At 37.8% G+C, this 15,875-nt stretch overlaps 1 protein-coding gene across 7 annotated transcripts in view; it reads right to left on the bottom strand.

The window, feature by feature from the left end:
* Ptprm (protein tyrosine phosphatase receptor type M) overlaps positions 1-15,875 on the bottom strand; it is an 821,378-nt gene that overhangs the window by 82,218 nt on the left and 723,285 nt on the right. For all 7 annotated transcript variants that reach the window (XM_058586457.1, XM_058586454.1, XM_058586456.1 and 4 more), the window contains 2 exons: positions 11,327-11,403; positions 6,448-6,484 (listed from right to left, as the gene is read on the bottom strand). In XM_058586457.1, coding sequence (XP_058442440.1) covers positions 6,448-6,484; positions 11,327-11,403 — 114 coding nt within the window. The remainder of the gene's footprint in view (positions 1-6,447; positions 6,485-11,326; positions 11,404-15,875) is intronic.

Here is a 15,875-nt window from a genome sequence, read left to right as displayed (position 1 = left end):
TAATGTATTAGAGCAGAAACCTCATAACTAGTAGAAAAAAACATAGGGTCAGTACTCTATCATATAGGTGCTGGCACAGATTTCCTTAACAAGACCCCAAAGCACAAGAAAAAACCAACAATCAATAAGTGGGATGCTGTCGAACTAAAAAGCATCTTCAGAGCTAAGGAAATGATTAAGAGGGCAAAGAGAAAGCCTATAGAATGGGAGAAAATCTTAGGCAGCAATTCATTCAGTAAGGGATTAATATCCATAATGTACAAAGAGCTAAAAAACGTAACACCAAAAATCCAAATAACCCAATCAATAAATGGGTAAAAGAACTAAAGAGAAACTTCTCAATAGAAGAAACACAAAAGGCCAATATATATAAGAAGAAAATGTTCAACAACTCTAGCAATTAGGGACATGTAAATTAAAACTACACTAAGATTTCATCTCACTCCAGTCAGAATGGCAATGATCAAGAATACAAACAACAATAAATGCTGGCAAGATTATGGGGAGAAAGGAACACTTATAGATTGTTGGTGGGATGATAGACTAGTACAACCACTCTGGAAAGCGGTTTGGAGATTTCTCAAAAAAACAAGGATGGAACCACCATATGACCCAGCTATCCACTCCTGGGTTTTTTTCTAAAAGACCTAAAATTGGCATACTACAGTGACATGGCCATATCAATATTTATAACAGTACATTTCATTAGGTAAATTATGGAATCAACCCAGATGCTTGTCAATAGATGAATGGGTTAAGAAATTGTAGTACGTGTGTGTATACACACACACACATATACTACACACAATGGAATTCTACTCAGCCATTAAAAGAATGAAATTATGGCATTTTCCAGTAAATAGAAGGAAATATAGAATATCCAGCTAAGTGAAACTAGCCGAACTCAGAAACACAAAGGTCAAATGTTTTTTCTCATATGCAGAAGCTAGAGTAAAATAAAGGAAAGGTGGAGTGGAGGATAAGATTACATAAGGATCCAATCAAATAAAATTAATAGACCAGTGAAAGGAAATCTAGTAGTGTAGAAGAAGAAGGGGAAGGGGGGAGATGGGAAAAAGGAGGGATCATGAACTGATATTGATTTCTATGCCTGTATGCGTTTGTTGGGATGAATATAATTACTATGTATAACCATAAAGCTCTAATAAAAGGGGGTAGAAGTGGCTTAGTGGCTAAAACACATTTTATAATAGGGCTATATGAAAGAAAATTTTCTATTTTAATGTGGTAGTGAAACTTGGAAGCGGATGATCCTAGATCCATTTTATTAGAAACTAAGCATGTGATTTTGAGGGGTCAGCTTGTAGTAGATAGGACTGGGAGTGTTAGGCATGATCCTCTTTTTAAGGGGATTTTTAGTGCATAAATGGCTCTAGAAAAGCCTTGTTGATGGGCAAGAAGTATAGGGTGTGGTTGAATTAGAAGAATAACTTTTTTTGTGTATGTGTGGTGATGGTGCTGGGGTGGAACCCAGGGTCTCAGGCATAAAGCACTCTAATACTGAGCTGTGACCCCAGTCCCAGAGGAATAACTTCTAATGTCCCATATCACAGTAGTATAACTATGGTTGACAACAATTGAGTATTTCAAAATAGCTAGTGGAAGGATTTTAAATGTTCCCAACATAAAGAAATGATACATGTCTGAGGTGACACATGTGCCATTTTACCCTGAACTGATCATTACACACTGTTTGCATGTATTAAAGGGTCATACTGTACCTCCCACAAATGTTTACAATTATTTTGTGTCAACTAAAAATGATAACATTTAAAAAATTAAAAAGTAAAATAAATAAAAATTACTGATGCCAGGAAAACACGTAAATAGAAGTGAAGAAGGACTCCACATGTGTAACCCACACAGATACATGTGCCAGAGACCTGCAACATCTTCTTTCACAACTGCCTTTCTGATTTATCTAAAGCAAAACTCTATTGAAGTTAGTTTAATAAATGAAATACTAAAAAGAACACTTTTTACAGGCCCACTTGTCTGCCCACCATGAGGCCAGTAGGTGCTCTCTGCAATCAGTGTGGAGAAGTGCTTCTTAATGTTCTTCATCCAGCTTGCATCCCACACTGTCTCTGTGGGTTGTATTTTGATTGTGAACTATGATCAGTTCTGGGCTAGAATACCCACCTGCATGCTCTTCTGGCCCTCACTGTGAGCCCTGGTTTTGAAATTCTAGCTCTGTCCTGGTTCTAAGCATATGGTAATAGATACCACTTCCTCTCCTTTGATAGATTTGTTTTGCTAATCCTAAATCTTGAATGTTACAATTGTATTAATGTCCAGTCAATCATACATTATGAAGTTCATATTAGACCGTCAATATATTAGCTGTCATATGAAAATAACTAAACAGAAGAGAGATAGGAAGAAAATACTGAAAAAGCAACATATCTGGCTTGAATAGGATTTCTTTAATTTGCAGAAACATTACCATTATCATCAAAGGTCCAAATCAGGTACTGGTAGAAAAGTCAATGAATTTGAGGGAGCTGGGCAGAAGAGACTCAATACATAAATTTATAATGTGGCCTCTGTATGAAAGGGAAATCTGTGTATTACTATCTCTTGGGAATAAAACTGGTTGTGAATAAATTGGACCATTCATGTAGTTTCACAGGTTCTGGCTGTGAATAGATTTTAAAGAATTATCTCAGAACAAAACAGAGGGATAAAAGAGCGAGGACAGTGTTTAAAATGTCATCTTCCTTATGTGGATGCTAACACTCAAGGGGCAGGGAGAATAGAAGTTCAGTGGATTAGACAAAGGGAAATGGAGGGAAGGGAAGGGGACAGGAATGACAGTGGAATGATTCTAGCATAACTTTCCTATGTACATATATGAATACACCACAGTGATCTCAACATCACGTACAACCACAAGGTTTCGATCCTAATTGGAATCAGATGTACTCCATGTATATATGTCAAAATACACTCTATTATCATGTATATCTAAAAAGAACATATAAAATAAAAAATGGCATTTCCTATTAATCCTTATCATCTATTTAGTTGACTTCTTAGAATGAAATGGTTGTGCTTTTTTTTTTTTTTTTTTTTTTTTAATGAAGGTGATCCATGAACAAATTTTACCTCTCCACACCAATCACTGTAGGTTATTGGCTATCATTTTGACTGGCCATCTAAGGCCATTAATTGCATTATGCTTGTGGCATATGTTAGAAAAGAGAGTCTAGCTTTCTAATCTGAGCATGGTGGTCTGAATATATGCAGCATATAGCCTTGAATGAATGTTAGAATAAAAATATTCATTTTTTACCTCTCCCTGAACCAATAAGAATGATGTTTGAGAATTCTGATCTGTAGTCCAGTCTGCACTAAAGGGAGGCCACCATGGTCTGGTAAACAGGGCATTAGGCATGAGCTTCTCCATTATGGGCAGATAAGTAGCCCTACAAATGGATTGCATTTGCTGTTCCATAGTTGCCTAAAATGTATTTGCTCATTAACACCTGACAGGTTGATACCACTGAAGAGGGCTACCGAGCAATTAAGTCTCAATCAAATTAATCCTGCAGAAAGTGACTTCTCTAATGGTACTTTTCTTCAAAGAATAATCTCCCTTAGGGAGAGAATCAACTAAGGGAAGCCAAATGAGGGGCCATACATAGATTTGGGGGTTTCAAACTCTAGCTGACTGTTGAGTCACATTAATCTACAAGTCCTCGGTTTTGAAAATTCAAATGAGGTTTAACTTTTATTTTCATACTACTTATAAAGACATGAATTTCTAACCAAGATAACCAGCTCAGGAGTTTTTTGTGTACTTTACAATTGAATTTTCATATGTATTTATAAAAACACTAATTCAAAATTATCATCAAATTTATTACATCAAATGTTATGATGCCTACCTTAGAACACTTTGAAAGCCATGAAAATGAATTTCAAAGAACTAACAATGGGTTCCTCTAAAGGCACTCATTAATTTAGTTCAGGTCCAGAAAGCACCTAGGATTGAACTCAGAGGTCCTTGTTTAATCCCAGATTCAAGCACTTGAGCCTGAGCCAGGTGTGTGCTTTCTAAGATCATGGCAACTCCTATGTGGGGCCTGCCATGTGCTGGGGCACACTGGGCAGCCTACAGGAGAGCTTGCACTTGGTCAGCAAAGCCCCTTTGGCAGGAGCCATTACTGATTTCATGGCACAAAGGAAGAAAGACATTTGGAGTCTAAGCAGATCATCTCAGCCAGGGTGCACAGTCCCCAGTGATCATGGGAGACTGTGGACCTTCTGGTGCTACCCAGTTTTTCCATGCTAAGATTTGCTGGGCAACACTACAGGGAAACAGAAAAATACAGCTATTCATACGGATAAAAACATTTAAAATTCAGTTCCTCATTCACAGTAGCTACTTTTAGCATAGTTGTTTCCTCATTATTCCTGGGTAATTGGTGCTGGGGACCCCCTGTGGAAGCCAAAGTCTCAGGAAACTCATGTATTTTATATAAAATGACATAGTATTTTCATATAACCTACATACATTGCTGGGAGCCATTAGCCAAGTAGGTATGACAATTTCCTTGCCACCGTACCCCATGTTGCTGACATGTTGCAGTGACATTGAATGTAAGTGACCTTGCTCAAGGACCAAGGCAGATTAGGGTGTTCCCGGTTTTAAGATAATCTTGTTTAGGGCGTTCCCAGTTTAGGTTCCAGGTTTAAGGTTTAAGATTATTCCTGCTGGGAATAGGGCGTATCCTGCTGCCTGAGTTCCCCTTGAGTTCTCACGGGATTCAGACAGTATATTTTGGAGATAGAAGCCCAGTGGAGGTGAATTTGGGAGAGAAGGTGGATTTGGGCAGAGAACGTGGATTTCCCCAGAACGTGATTGTAGACGGCTGGTGTGAGTTCGGGAATAAAGAGTTGCTGTTTGAATCTACAAGCTGTGTGGTGGCTCGTGATTGTGTGCCCAGCCCGACTGCGGCAATACATCTGCCTGTATACTTTAAATAACCTCCAGATTACTTACAGTTCCTAACACAATGTAAATGCTATGTAAATAGTTTAGGGAACAATGAAAAGAAAAAAAAATATATACAGTACAGACAACATTTTTTCCTGAATATTTCTGATCCACTTTGGTTGGATCTGTGCACACAGAACCCACAAGTACAGAGGGACAAGTGTACTCGGTAGCCGCATGTTACTAGCAGTTATCATACTGGACAGTGCAGCTATAAAACACTCCCACCACAGCAGAAAATTCTAATAAGCTCTACTGCTGCCCTAATGCTTGAAATTCTGCTCTCTGGTTCTTCTCTTACTCTGTGACTCATCTACCAAAATTGGCCTCCATCCTTTAACTATTCCCTCCCCTTAGGGTCCACTAGATCCTTCTGATCTCCCTGCCTCCAAACCTTCACTTTCCAACCAGGATTTTCTTCACATCCTTGATTCCCTTTCTCCTGGCTTTCTGTTGTGTATCAACTCCTGCTAATTTCTACTCTTTGGCAGGCAACATCCTTTTGCTCTCCCTGCTCCAGATTCTGGATTCTATTACTGGGAATGATGCAGAAATTATAATAATGCTAGTCAGCCTTAACTAGGTCTTCTCTGCTTCTCAGCAATTCTTTAGTTTATCTTATATTAACTTAGTAACTCATCCAATATGATGCCTTCTTCTCTAAAACCTCAGCACTCTTGGGACCCTCACTCTTCAATATGATCTGACCTAGTAGAGAAGATATTATTGCCATAAGCTTCTTTGACCTTTCCTCTAACTTTATTTTGGTTTCCTTTAACAAAAGGAACTCACCAATTGCTTTTAACCTGGGAATATGAATTTGCTGCTTCCAGATCTTTGTGTAATATCTCTTCATTTGCAAGTCCTCCCTCTCCAAACTGCACCTCTGCTGCTTTTGGATTATCTCTCCTGAAAGCAATTCTTTCTGCTCAAACTTCCCTAGCATCTTATCTGTGCCTTTCACAGTTATTACCTGGAATTTCACATACTCCAGTATACACAGGGCACCCAAATATTCCCTCATAAACACAAACATTTGGAGAAGGGGCTGCTAGGCAGATTGAGCTTGGCTCTCCAGCAGCAACAAGTACTATTCTTTGCACAGACAGCAGTCAGTACATATTTGTTAAATGGATATCTATAGATCTATTTTTGTAAATGTCACACTAATTCCTAAGGTAGACAGATTGAACTCAATAATGAATTGATGAACACATTTCTTTAATGATCTCAACATGAAGTTCTAACTAAATGGTTACATTGCCAGAACTTCTGATGAGAAAATAAGACTGTACATTTCGATGACTAGAACTGCAATAAATTGCATGTGCCATATCTTCTTGAGGGAGGGTGGAGTAGGTATGAAATGTTAGAGAATGGTAAATAAGCAACCAAAGAAAGATGTCAAGCTGAAATAAACTTACCTTGGGTAGCAATATAATGATTGGGTCGATGATAGCCCTAAAAATAAAGAATATTTGATAAAATCAATAAGTAGCACAGAATTCATATGCTAAATTTGTGGAAATGATTTGCACATACAAACACAATAGCTGCTTCACTTGAAAGTTAAATTGGCCAGGCCTACGACCACTGAGTTTCTCTTAATAAGTGAAGGTGCATCAAATATAACTGTTTTGATGGTTGCACAGGAGGCGTGAGTAACTTAATTGTATATTGGCTATGAGATGATAGATGAGCAATAAACACTAACAACTTATGGATCTCCTGAAAAAAAAGTGACCATCACTCTTATTAAGATGCAAACAGAGTGGGAGTGTGCAATAGAATTTCATTTATGTTTGGGATGTTATTGGCAAAGTGCCAAGGGCTTACACATATTCTGTTTTGGTGGAGTAGATAGTTCCATCAATAGTAATACTCAAAACCATTCTTAAAACACTATTAAACACCATGATATGATGTTGTACCCAAGGGTCAGGAATTTCAAGAAACAAAAATTCTGTAAGACCCCTTCCTTTTATCAGGACCATATAAGAAACAAGTAAGATGAAAATTGGGAGAAAAAAAGCAGGTGGCAAAGAAATTGTAGGATAAGTATCTGGGAAAGACAAAGCCAAGTCAGAGAAATTATATCCAGTAACATATCTTCATGGACCTAATGCTGTCCATTTCAGTCCTCTGAAATGACCCAAAATATTGTGCCTAAGTTAGCTGGAACACACAAAAAAAGAAACTTGGAAAGAATATACAAATCTGTATATAAGAATATACAAATCTAAGATATCTTAAAGGTGTATCTGTAAAATTAGTTTTGTTCTTAAAAACAAGTAAAAAATGAAAAACAAAAGCAAACAAGTTCTTTTTATACATCTGACTGGTTGTAGATTTCAAATTATAGAATCATGACCTATATAAAATAGACACTCATTTCCCAGTACCTGACAAAGTTTCATAATGCAAGTACTCTGTCTGACTTATTCATTCTCTATGTCCAATGACTAGCAAGGTGTCAGCAGATAAGAAAGACACATCTGATAAACTGTGGTCATGCACCATATAGGAACAAACTATGTTGCTAAACTGCATAGTCATTTCCCAGTCCTCATCTACTTGACCCATCAGTTGCATGAATACTAAGGATCCCCTTAAAATACTTCTTCCACTTGCTTCCACAACAGGACTCTGCTGGTTCTCCTCCCTTTCTCCCTCCCTGGCCACTTGCCTTCTCTTTTGCTGGTAGGTTCTTCCTTTCCCCTTGATGTTGGAATGTCTAGTTCTTGGGTTTTCCTTTGTCTACCCTCACTCTCCTGGTCATCTGATCCAGGCCCATAGCCTTCAATACCATCCACATCCTGAGGAATTCCTCTAGTCTTTTTAAAAACATATCTTTGTTTTATTTATTTATTTTCTGTAGTGCTAAGGATCGGACACAGTGCCTCATGCATGTGAGGCAAGAGTTCAACCACTAAGCTACAACCCCAGTCCCAAATCCTATACTCTTATTTCTAACCCCAACCTTTCCCTTGAAATCTGGATGTGGGTCAATTTCCTGATTATCACTCCACTGGATGCCTAATATATAGGCATTACTTTTTTACATGTGTAAAATTGAACTCATTTCTTCTTACCCAAACCTGCTCCACCCACAGACTTCTGGGAAAACAGCAATCCCATCTCTTAAAGGAATCCCTGACCCCTATCTACCTCCCACACCCTTGGCCAATCTGCCAGCAAATCCCATGGGCTCAGCCCTCAATATAGATCCAGGATCCCATTTCTCCCTGTCCACTCCCTTTGGATTACTTCCACAGTCATCTAGCAGGTCTCCTTGCTCCAGCTCCTACCCACCTACAGTTTGTTCTCCTCTCTGCAGTCAGACCTCTGCTCAGATCCATCAAATCACTCCCATCTTGCACACTGAAAGCCAAAGGTCTTGCCATCATTTCTATTACTTGGCTCCATGGCCTCTCGCTTCATTTCCTCCTTATTCCCCAGTTGCGCCCAATACCATTCCACCAACACCTGCTGCTTGTTTTTCTTTAGATTTGTTAGGTAAGCTCTATAACAAAACCTTTGCTCAGGTTGATTTTCCCAGATATCTACATGGATCCATCCCTCATCTTCTTTGCTCCAATGTCACCTTCACACTGACTGCAGTCACTCTATTAAAAACTGCAGTTCACCTCCAAGCCTAACACTCCTACGTCTCCTAATGGCTTTACTTTCCCATAGTACACACTACCTTCTAATATACCATACAAAATTAACTCGTTTTACTTATTGTCATTACTTCAGCCTCATTAGATCAGAAGGTTATTATTATTATTTATTATTGTTATTATTATTATTATTTGGTTATTATTATTATTTTGGTTATTATTATTTTGGTGGTGGTGGTTATTATTATTATTATTATTATTATTTTGGTACTAGGGATTGAACCTGTGGTGCTTTACCACTAATCCACATTCCAAGCCCTTTTTATTTTATTTTTCTGTGTAGATACAGGGTCTCACTAAGTTGCTTAGGTCCTTGCTAAGTTGCTGAGGCTGGCTTTGAACTTGCAATCAGCCTCCTGAACCACTGGGATTACAGCCTAAGCATCGCCATGTCCAACAGTTTATTTTTGTTGTTGTTGTTTTGCTTTTTTGGTACTGAGGATTGAATCCAGTAGCATTCTACCACTTAGCTACATCCCCAGTACCTTTTTATTCTTTATCTTGAGACAGGGCCTTGTTAGGTTGATGAGGCTGGCCTTGAACTTGTGATCCTCCAGACTCAGCCTCTTGAATAACTGGGATTATAGATATGTGTCACCTCATTCAGCTGGCTTTGTTTTTAATCTGAATTGTTCACAGGTATAACTCCAACACTGGTGCTCAGTAAGATTTGACTGATCAAGTGAATAAAGTGGTCATTGAGTAATTACTCTCCTCTCTGTCAAAATTAACACTTGTCTATCAGGTATTTTAAAGTTGTGCTCATATTATTTCCTTGAGCTATAAGGTCTTCTCTCCTCTGTATGTCTACCCATCCACTATTTCAAACTTAGTTCAAGTGACCTCTTCTAGATGCCTACTCGGATCCTACAGACTCCTTTAGTCACTGATTCATCAAACATTTAAGTGTTTAATATATTTCAGGCATATTCCAGGTGACTAAGAAACTGTGCTCTATGCTCAAGGACCCAGCAGAGACCATTGGAGCTGGGACTAGAAGATGAACAGTGTTCAATGGAAGCCCCTAGGGGAAGGTATTTTATAGTTGACCTCCGGGTGAGGGGAATTGGAGAAGACATTTCATATTTCAGCTTCTACCTTGTGAGGCTATAAGGGTTGACATGATTTGGTCATCTCTTTTTACTACCATGAATAGTGAAATAAATACAATGTACCTTAGGAAGAAATCCTGATTTAAAAAAAGTCAAACTGGGAGTGGGTATTATTTTGGCCACTATCAAAATGGTATAAGGTTGTTTGATGAATGAGATATGAATTATTCTTTCAATAATAATCCTGAAGCTCCACCCACAAATCTATAAAACTGTCAAGCTATAACTAAATAGCAAAAGTTTTCTAATTAGCACTAAAAATAACATTCATAAATTATTTTTAGGTAACTACTAGAGATTATGGTGCTAGTTACTTTTCATAGCACCCAAGTCCTATTCAACCCCAGAAAAACAAGAAACAATATAAAGGTTAAACACCCCTTACCTGGAATGTTGAGACTTCAGATGGCATATTTGCATATACATAATGAGATATATGGGGAGGGGACCCAAATCTAAACATGAAATGCATTTTTTCTTATATATGTTATACATATAGCCTGAAGGTATTTACTCAATATTTTAAACACCTTTTGGTTTTCAAGAAGTGAAGTTTGTGCATCAAAACTGAAGGAGCCAGAAGAGATTTTTTCCCCCCTTGGAGATACTGAATAAACTGTGTGCTGTGTGCCTGTTTTTGGCTATTACCTGTCACACAAGGTCAGATGTGAAACTTTCCACTCTGGACTTGTATCAGTGCTCAAAGAGAGCAAATTTTGGAGTGTTTTGGATTTGGGGATTGAAGATGTGTAGCCTGCATAAGATGGATAAAACTTGCCTCTGGAAATGTTGCTAGCCTAAAAAATAAGGTGATGGCCAGGCATGGAGTATATCTTGGGAACTACAAAGAAGCTGAAATATGTTTAATGTGGACTTGGGCCTTGGAGGGAATTCCAACCTTCACTTGATTTTTTTCAGGCTACTTTTGATTTCATTCATTTCAACTGAAAACAGGCTGTCTCCTAAAGACTTTATCCTAATGTAAAACATTAAGTTAACATGATGCAGAATGAACAAAGAAGCTATCTTCAATAATTAAACAGCCTACATATTTAATGACACGTCTTGCTTTCGTTGGAAGTCCTGGTGAACAGCTGCAGACTACTTTGAAGGCAACTTAAAAGTGCACTGATGACAAGAGATTGCAAATCACTGCATTAGGAATTAGAGAGATTTGTTCCATTAATATGCAAACAGATTTTTTTAAAAGTGTCGAATAATTACAAGTTGAAAAAATAAATAAATAAGAGGGGAAAAATATCTTAGTCCACATAAGCATGGGACAGTCATCAGAGAAATACAGAACATCAGAGAAATTCACCAAGGAACAGGCTGACTTGAGAAAAGGAGTGACTGTGTAGTAACTGTGAAGTTCTATGGGGCATGGGGCAACATTAATACATTTGTTTTTAGTTTCTGTCTGAGGTGTGTCTGCCCATCTCATAGCAGACACACAATCTGGTATGTGTTAGGATGGCTGAGTTCACTGAGAGTTTAAAAATACATACATCGATATAATTTCCATTGATATAGTCTGAGTTGGTGTCTCCTTCTATTGTCTGTAGCCTCACCCGGGAATGATCATCTGCCAAGGAAAAAGAAAAAGAAAACATCCATTAATCAAAGCAAATGGTTAGGCTTCTCCAAGAATTGGAATATACTCCTATGACACAGAGATCATCCATGTATATGCTACCTTCAGGATTGCCACAATCTGTGTTTGATTTCTTTTTTGCAGTACTGGGGATCAAACCCAGTGTCTCATACGTATTAGGCAAGTGCTCTACCACTGAACCACTTCCTGGTCACCACAGTTCAGCAGTTTGATCTACTGCACACCTTCTTCCATTATATGCTCAATTATGGACTAGAACCTCTTAAACTCGGCCAATATAAACCTTTCCTCTTTTTAAGTGGATTTATTTCATGCATTTTGTTACAGGAATGAAAAACTGACAGAAAGATAAAGAAATACCGCACACATTCTAAATTTCCTACTTTGCTATTGGCCATCTTACTTAGAGAAAGGGATAGCAAAATCTGCCTGAAATTGACCTGTTTCAAGGATTAAATAAAAAACATAATTTGCCAAATATGATATCTGACAAACAGAAAGTACTGTATAAATGCTGTAATTGTACAAATACTATCCAGTCAGTTATTTCATTGAAAATATTTTGAAAAGGAAGGTATTAAAAGCTCTGTAAAGGCATGTATTTTCCTTTTTTGCACTAGATTAGGACCTAGAACATAGCAGGTTCCTCTTTAAATATTTTTTTGAATAAGTAAACTTTTCTTTTTTTGAAAAAAAATACAAACTTTTAAAAAGTATTTTCCTTGGAATGGGGATATATAATCTAGTGTTAAAGTGGTGGCCTGGCATGTGCAGGCTCTGGGTTCAATCCCTAGCACTGACAAAAACAAAACCAAAAATAAAACCAAAACCAAACACAACCAATAAAAATTTTCTCGCTAAATTAATGCTCTTTTTAGTAGAGGAACCTTTCCTTGTATTTAAGTGTACATGAGACCTCAGTATTTAGATCAGAGCTACTAGCTCTCTTGAAAAGGAAACTCCTATGGTTTCTGAGAAGAGAGGTGGCCTCATAAGGGCATTTCCAGTGTTGCTAGAGTGATGAGGGATCCTGCTACCAAACTGTTACTGCTTTTTTCTGATGCTACGTTAACCCAACAGTTCATTTGAGTTAATGGGTGAGAAAAAGTTCAGAGTCTGAGGTAAGAGCCAGGAGAGCTGCAGATGCTGGCCTATTTTGCCCCCATCCCTGGGCCAAGTGCTGACTAGGACGTCTTCTGGGTATAACATGCTAATGGATCAAAGTTGCAATTTTTTGTTCGTTCCTGAAGTTTGATTTTTCTGTTGGATGTTTTGTTTGTTGTCAACAATGTAGGAAGAAGGAAATCTGTGTTGATTTTCTAAGTTTCCTTCCTTGATTGAGCTTTTCATTTCATGTCACAACACAGCCTCATATTGAGTTGGGTTTTATCAATTTATCTGAAATATGGTTAGAAACTGGACCAGACAATCTACAGGACGGACCTAGAGGAAGTCATGTCTTTCTGTTCTTTTTAAAGGAGAATGTGGTACATGTGATCTCTGAGATCAGCTGGGTGGGTTGGAATCCCTGCTGAGGGGCAAGATTCTCTCACAGGCAATTTTGGGCAAGTTACTTCATTGCTCTGTGCTTCAACTTCCATCTCTGGAAATGGGAAAAAAATAGTTTCTACTTCATGGAATTATGGTTAAAATAATACACATGAAGAGGTTAGGGAAAAAAAGCCTGGTATACAGTAAGTGATGGATAAATGTCAGGTGTTACTGTCTGCTATGCAATAGACTCCCACACTTTCCTTATACTGACAGTTGATATCCAAAGGAGATGACAAGAAGCCCCAGGAATGGGTCATGCAGTCAGCATGTTTCCTCATGGAGATCTACTTTAGGAACTCGTTTCCTAGGACATACTTTACTTAAAACCTGTAGCTCCCTTTATGTTTTTTGCCCATGTCAGTGGTGAGGGAGTTGAGTTACTGGTGCACTGGACACGTGGGTTATTCTGGCATTTGTACATGTTGGAAGAGCTAGACCTACAACTATTTTAGAGTGGGGCTATAAGCAATCCCCTGGTGAAGCCACTGGAGCTTTCTGAATTAAAGATGCTGCAATAGAACTGAATCAGGCTGGGGCTGTGCTCGGTGGCAGAGCACTTGCCTCACATGTGTTAGGCACTGGGTTCCATCCTCAGTACCACATGAAAATAAACAAATAAAATAAAAGCATGATGTCCATCTATAACTACAAAAAAAAATAGAATGAATCATGGACATATTGGACATTTAGTCAACTCCTTCAGATTTCTTTTATCTTCCTGTATGCTTAAACTTTCCCTCCACAGCACCTTTATTTTATTTATTTATAATGTTGCTGAGGATCGAACCCAGTGCCTCACATGTGCCAGGCAACTACTCTACCACTGAGCCAAAACCCCAGCCCAACTTTTTTGTTTGTTTGTTTTATAGGCAGGCAATATATTAGAGCCTTCCAGTCTTTAGAAGGCCTGTGATAAGGATGTACTGCATTGTCTTGTCAGAACTTCTTTTAGAACCTCAGGACAAATGCTGCCCATTCTCTGTGATGTACCACCTTTGGGCTTCTCAAGTTGTTCTAGAACCTTCAATTTAGAAACTTCAGACTTTGAAAAGTTTGAATTCTCATCTTGTAAACACAAAGCCTTTGAATGAAGTAGTTCTTCTATTATATCCTACAATTCAATTTACCCCTCCATCCTCAGGTTTCACATGGCTGCCAATTCTCTAAATTAGATTGCTCTTAACAACTCTCATGATGGAGAGACCTAAATTACAGATGTGTAGCATATTTTTTAAGTAAATTGAGATTGTTTATGTCTTTGTATGTATTACAGTATTTTTTTCTTCTCTTAAAAAATAATTCTACTACATTATAACGTCTTATAGCCAAAGACCAGGTCATATACATCTGGAATATCTGAAGGACATTTTTCTCCAAAGTCACACTGTCAAATCCTAGGGATTCCATTCATAGCACTTTGCAGGGCTACATGCAGTGACCATGCCTAACACACAGCAAGCAAGAAAGGTTATTTAAAGGTATTTAACTCTTTGCTATGTTGATGAATGACCATTGGTCTGAGATCATCCAAGATGTCTGGTCTTGCCCATGTATCTTTTTAAATTTTAGTTTTAATATAAAGTGGGATGCTATTTGCTAATAGAAATAACAAATATAACTATGTACAAAAACTGGGATGAGATAAAGTTGAACCAAAAAATATTAAAAAATGCCATACACCAAAGAGTACATGCTAATACCCTCTGGTAGAACTTTCTGTGTTGATGGAAATGGTCTATATGCTCTCTAGGTCAACAGTCAATAGCCAAATGCAGTTACTGAGTATATGAAATGTGCCTAGAATGATGAAGGAACTGGATTTTAAACTTTATTTTAATGAATTTAAATTTAACTAACTACATTTAACTAGCAGCTACCATATTGGAGTCAAACAGAACATAAAATGTTTCCTTTACAATTATTACATTGATTAAAATTGTAGAACTGTTAATATTTAGGATATATTGGGGTAAATATATCATTTAAATTAATATGTTTACATACATTTCACTTTTTTATTTTTGTTTTTTAGTGTGGCTATTAAAAATTTAAAATCAGATATGTAGCTTGCATTTATTGTATACATTCTATTTCTCTTGCAATATGCTGCTAGAGCATATGCGAAACAGGAAAAATGAGAATAAAAATTGTGCAAGAGTCTTTTTTTTTTCTTTTGGTACCAAGGATTAAACCTGGGGCAGTGGAGTGGGACCTTTAACCACTGAGTCACATTCCCAGCCCTTTCCATTTTTTTTTTATTTTGAGACAGTCTTTGTTAAGTTGCTTAGGGCCTCACTGAGTTACTGACGCTGGCCTTGAACTTATGATCCTCCTGCCTCAACCTCCCGAGGTGCTGGGATTACAGGTGTGTGCCACCTGGTATGAGTCTTGATAGTCACTGTTTCAATGGAAGAAAGGGCAAACTGTGATCAGGACAAGAAACAATGGGGGCTTTCTGGGGTGCTGACAGTGGTCTAGTTGTGGACTTGAAATCTGTTAATGAGTACACCTTGAAGACATTATGCTCCATCAAAAGGATAAATACTACAGAGATTGGCTTGTGTGGTATCTAGAATGTTCAAATTCATTGAGGTAGAAAAAGAATGGTAGTTATTAAGGACTGGGTTGAGGGAGGAATGGCGTGTTGTTTAATGGCTACAGTTTCAGTTTTGCAAGATGAAGTGAATTCTGGAGATGGATGGTGGTAATGGCTACTCAACAATTTGAATGTATTTAATGCCACTAAACTCTACACTTAAAAAAGTAGTTAAAATAATACATTTTATGTTATGTTTACCACAAATGAAAGAAAATAAGAGAGCAAATCTTCCTTCCCTCTCTTATATATGACCTCCCCATGTTCCCCTCCAGCCCCAGACACCCTAGAA

This window comes from Marmota monax, unplaced genomic scaffold, assembly GCF_021218885.2.
Source record: "Marmota monax isolate L192 unplaced genomic scaffold, Marmota_monax_Labrador192_F-V1.1 WCK01_AAM20220418_F8-fsc00103, whole genome shotgun sequence".
NCBI lineage: Eukaryota > Metazoa > Chordata > Mammalia > Rodentia > Sciuridae > Marmota > Marmota monax.
This window is presented reverse-complemented; position numbering and strand designations above follow the sequence as displayed.